Source organism: Mandrillus leucophaeus, unplaced genomic scaffold (genome assembly GCF_000951045.1).
Source record: "Mandrillus leucophaeus isolate KB7577 unplaced genomic scaffold, Mleu.le_1.0 Scaffold305, whole genome shotgun sequence".
NCBI lineage: Eukaryota > Metazoa > Chordata > Mammalia > Primates > Cercopithecidae > Mandrillus > Mandrillus leucophaeus.
The window spans coordinates 516,377-521,574 of NW_012103199.1; the positions used below are offsets into that span (position 1 = coordinate 516,377).

Sequence of the window (5,198 nt, forward strand, 5' to 3'; positions counted from 1 at the left end):
CTGCCGGGCCCCTCCTGGGCTGGGGCTTCCAGAGCAGGTCTAGGGCTGGGGGGCACCATGTCGTCCGCCACCCCCTGGGAGCCTGTGTCCTGAGTGCCCAGGACCAGCTCCGGGAAGCCCTTGCGGCCCGGCTTCTGGCTCTTGGTTGGGGCACTGGCTGTGCGCCGCAGAAGCCTCTGGCTAACGGAGGGCCGGGCCGGGGGCCGCCCAGCAGCATGACTGTCCAGTGAGCCGGGCTTTGGGCCTCGGAGGAAGAGGCCTTTTAGGCCCAGAGCCTGCTTGACCTGCAAGAGAAGGAGCCCGCATAGCTGTTGCCAGGGGTCCCAGCCCAGCTGCAGCTGCACCCCCAGGGCCAGCTCTCCAGACTGTGCCACAGACGTGCCGTGCGTGTCTCGGTCCGAGCGGCCGGGCCACCTCAGGCTGGGGGCGTGTGGACACACCTGGGCCTTCAGGAGCAGGGTCCCTAGGGCATTCTGCCTGGGACAGTGGTTGCTACAGATCTAAGTACAGATGGCCCACCCCACCCTCCTGGGCATGTGGGGCCTGTGAGGGGCATGGAGAGAAGGTCCTTCCTCTGGAGGAAAGACCTCAAGTCCCAGCCCGGCCCACCACAGCCTGCACCTGCTCAGAGACCCGCAGCCCCATCGCTGGCAGGGGACACTGGTGTGGCACTCCCTGGTTGCGTGTGCCCCACTCTCAGGCAGGAGTAGCTGGTCTACAGCAGGAGTAACCAGGTGCAGTGGGAGGCGTGCTCACCCAGCCCACGTCCTGCTCACTCTCATGGTGATACTCCTGCCCTGGGAAGTACCACCTCTTCCAGGAAGCCTTCCTGGATTCCCCCAGGCAGCCTTTTCTGGTCTTGCCCTGCCCTCTGCTCATGTGAACCCCCAAGGCCCACAACTGGCTTGCTGACCCCTGAACCCTGCCAAGATGGGCTCAGGCTCCTGGCCCACCAGTACCTGGCCACAGCCAATCTTCCTGGACAGCTAGGTCCAGGCGGTCCCTGCCTGAGCAGAACAGCTGCTGAGAGGGAGGCAGCTGCATCTCCAGGGTGCAGAGCCCAGAGGGGCCCTCACATGCCAGATGCCCCCAAGACCGGCAGCACCCACTGTGCCCCCATCATGAGCCGTGCTTATGCACAGAGCGGCCCAGGCCCGGCAGGTGGGTCACCTCCCTGCAGGGCACCTCTGGGCAGATGCGTTCAGATGGCCAGCACTTGAATCAGCTTCCTGATTCAAGATTCCAAATCCACGCATTTGGTCACAGTGGCTGGGAAGCCATTTAGAAGCAGATCCGGGATTCCAGCTCGGAGCACCGGCCTCAGGGGTGCCCTCATCCCAGGCACTGGGCATGGTTGGCAAGGACAGGGAAGGAGCGGGAGGGGAACTCAGAACCAGCAGCCTGAGGGTCCGAGAGGGGGGCAGGAGAGAGAAGGAGGGGGATAGGAGGGGCACAGCGGGGGCTCCAGCGGGCTCCCCACCAGGGAAGGGGCTGAGGGAGGGGAGGGAGGATTGAGGGAGAGGAGGAGAGGGGAGGCCAGTGAGAAGGCGGCCACCCAGCTGAACCCTGGATCTGCCTCGTAAATGCCACTCTGGCTGGGGATGGCCAGGGCCCCCAGAGCTATGTCATGATCCACGTCACAAGAGCGACAGTCCCCAAATGCTACCAGGAATCACGGATGCTAATGGGGCATGGCCTGGGCATGCAGGGGTGGCGGGCCGCACTGTCCCGCACACCGGGTACCTTCAAGGCTCCTAACAGAGCTGGGCTTCTAAAGGTAGAGACTGAGGCCATAGAGAAGCCGACTGCAAGACCAAAGAGACAGAGGGAGCAGGTGAGGCAGCCACAGCAGCGGCATGGGGAGCCCTGCGGCCTGGGGGACGAGGAACAGATGGGTGTATAGACGGCAGAGGCCGGATGGCACTTCTGGGCCCGAGAGCACAGGAGGAGAGTCAGCACTGGGCTTGGGCAGGCCCCTCGTGCTGTGTGAGCAGGGTCCTCCGAGGGCCAACTGCAACCAGCAGGACCCAGAGGGCACTGGGCCTCAGCTGAGAACCAGGGCAGCCGGCTCTGCAGGGCAGCAGGGCCAGCACCAGCACCCCTTCCTGCGGAAGCCGAGTCCCCACTCTGACCTGGGGCAGGGGATAGACATGCTGGGTGTGGAGTGACAGGCAAACCCGGGCAGCTGCCTTCCATGTGACAGCAGGAAGTAGAGGGGTAGGGGGTGAGAGAGGGGAGGGGGCACCACTCAGTCCCTGCTGAGAAGCCAGATGGCAGCACTGTGGGGGTGGAGCCTGTGAGGCCGGCGGGGCAAGGCCCAGAGCACTCGGGACCCGCCCTGCCGGAGATGCCCACAGCCAGCCCTGGGGTCAGAGGTGGGCACTGGTGGCTCAGGAGCCAGACCCCCACAGCACCCCCTCTTGCAGGTAGAGGAACAGAGGCCCGGGGAGGGGACCCTAGGCCTCACTGCCTGAGTTCAGGACCCAGGCCTGGGGACACATGGGGGTGCATAGGACAAGGGGCTGGTGCGGCCCCTTCCCACGATGGCTGGTGGCAGGGGGTGACACTCACCTTACCACTGATGTCACTGACAGCCACGTGCACGAAGATGGAGGCCTCTTCTATCCCCTCCAGGTACACGTGCCTGTAGCCTGGAGCAGTGTGGGTCAGCAGGGTCATGAGGTCACAGCCTCCCGAGGCCCCCACCTGCTCTGTCCCCCACTCTACTCAAAGGTCCCAAGACCCCAAATACAGCCGACAAACCCAGGCCTGGGACCTCTGCCTCCCGTGGGCCCAGCACTACCCCCACCTCCTCCAGGAAGCCCACTGGCATTGCACCAGCATGCAGGGTCCTCTTCCTGGGGGTGGCCCCTCCCCCACAGGCCGTGCCCCACCCCGACCCGCAGGTCCCCAGGCTGGCTCTTGTCCTGTCCTCAGCCCTCTTCCTGGGGGTGACCTCTCCCGCACAGGCTATGTCCCCATCAGACCCACAGAGCCCCAGGCCGGCTCTTCTCCTGTCCTCACCTCCTGTCTCTGGTGCCAGATGCAGGCCCGCCCACACAGGCACCAACTCACAGGGGAAACAGTGCCTGCCCTGCCCGGGGGCCCTCGGCCAGTGTGGGGGGCACCGTGTCCACACCTGCCCACCTGGCATCATGCTGCTGAAGGCCAGCGTCCTCTGGCCAATGAAGTCACGCCCGATGGGGTCGTGGTCCCAGACGAGGAAGCGGACCAGCGCGATCTCCGGCATGTGCACTGTGAACACCAGGGTCTCCTCCCAGGTGGGGTTGAACCCTGGGGAAGCAGCGCCAGGAGGAGTGTCCCGTGGGCAGGGCCCGGCCCAGCACCACTCCAGCCTGGAGCCCCGGCCCACACCACTCCCAATGCTGCTCCCGGGACTGCCCACCTAGAGGGGAGCGGCACCCAGGACTGTCACCAAGGGAGGCCTGGGCAGAGCACCCGGGCACACCAGGTAGCCCCAACCCTCCCCCTCAGACTTCCATCACCAGCGTGACAGAGCCACGGCCGAGCCTCACCGTTGTCGTCCACCACGTGGGTCTGCTCCCTGCTGCAGTCCACAGGGAGCCCGATGATCTCCACCTCCACAAAGGGGTCGATGATCTGGGACACAGGAGTGGGGCTGGCTTCGGGGCCCATCACGATGCCCGGCCCACTCCCCACTCCCACCTGCCTGTGCAGGGCTGGCCCCCACCTCCCCGCGGTCCCCCAGCATGGAGTCGCGCGGCTTGGGGAGCTGCTGGCCACTGATGATCCGGAGCACCAGCTGCTTCTTGAGCTGCCCGGGCAGGGGGTCCTCCGAGTTGGGGTTGAACACGCCTAAGGGGATGCCGGGCAGGTGGTCAGTGGCCCAGCCCTCAGCAAGCCCCCTACTCGCTGGGGCACGGCTGCCCCTCCCCGGCCCCCACATAGGAGACTGGAGCCAGTGCCAGGTGGAGGGAGGGAGGCAGCAGTCCGGGGGGGCACCTCGGGGGGGCAGGTGCGCCTGGCCCAGTATGGATCACCTTTGTGGCCACCGCAGCACGTGGGACAGAGCCCATGCCTCCCACAGCTGAGCCGAGGAGGTCACACAGCTTCTGGGGTTGGGTCTGGGTCCCTGGGGGTTTGAGGGGTGGGGTCTCTGGTGACAGTGCCCTGGGACACGGTCAGGCTGAGAACTCCGAGGAGGGCAAGCCAAGGGCAGAGGTGGAAGTGGCCGGTCCACAGCAGTAGCCAGGTCCAGCGGAAGGTCCACTCGCCCGTCCCCTGTCCTGCCCACTCCCATGGTGATACTCCTGCCAGGGCCACAGGGGGACCAAGCTAGAAGTCATCCACAGCAGACAAAACAGAGGTGTCTGAGAGCTGGGAGGAGGTTCCCTCCAACACCCAGCCCAGACCCAGGTCCTGAGACCCACAGAGGGGCCAGGCACAGGGGGCTAGGCCGCTGGCACTGGGCCCCCCTCAGACAAGTCCTGCCATGAATCTCACATGGGGCCCAGGCTCCCCAATTCTCCATCCCTGGATTCCTGGCAGAGCTGGGCCCTCCTTTGCAACCCTAGCAAGGAGGGTTTCCCCACCCACCTCCCCAGCATCCTGGGAGCTTCGTCCCAACCTGACCCTCCAGGGGACTCTGCCAAAGCCGCCCCCACCCCCTTGCTAGCCCATGGGGCTCCGATCTCCGTTCTGGGGACACCCAGGAGGCCCATCCAAGCCCTGAGCATCCGAGCGCCTCACCCTGGCACATGCACTCGGGCTTGAGTACGTAGCCGCAGCCACCGTTGGCGCTGAACTTGGCTCGGTTCAGCTGCAGCATCCGCCCCTCTGACTGGTAGTTCAGGGCAACTGTGAGGGGGACACAAGGCTGCCCCGGTCAGCACCCGACCTTCCAGGTGTGTCCCCCACCCACCTGCCACCACACGCTAGCCTCCCCTGCACAGCTGCCGCGGATCTGCTGTCTGCCGCTCGTTCACCCAATATGAATGGGACGCTGAGGCTCGCACCTGTGCAGAACTGAGGCCAGCACATCCTGGAGGAACGTTACTGGAGCTGGCGCAGCCACAGCCTCGCAGGCAGGTGTCCCGGAAGTACGTGCACAGGCCTGCATCATCGCTCCCACATCCCCCTGAGGCTTGACGGACCCTGCCCCAGTGCTAGCCTGGTGTCAGTGGCAGCCTGGTGTCAGTGGCAGCCTGGTGTCAGTG

The 5,198-nt window shown here is 65.7% G+C and overlaps 1 protein-coding gene across 1 annotated transcript in view; it reads right to left on the reverse strand.

The window, feature by feature from the left end:
* The window catches only part of PLCH2 (phospholipase C, eta 2), a gene marked incomplete at its 3' end in the record, with an annotated part of 44,769 nt that overhangs the window by 8,754 nt on the left and 30,817 nt on the right, over positions 1–5,198 (reverse strand). Inside the window, exons 16-21 of the mRNA XM_011987245.1 lie at positions 4,732–4,839; positions 3,713–3,837; positions 3,537–3,621; positions 3,148–3,294; positions 2,572–2,651; positions 1–284 (exon numbers count right to left, since the gene is read on the reverse strand). Of these exons, the coding sequence (XP_011842635.1) occupies positions 1–284; positions 2,572–2,651; positions 3,148–3,294; positions 3,537–3,621; positions 3,713–3,837; positions 4,732–4,839 (829 nt within the window). The remainder of the gene's footprint in view (positions 285–2,571; positions 2,652–3,147; positions 3,295–3,536; positions 3,622–3,712; positions 3,838–4,731; positions 4,840–5,198) is intronic.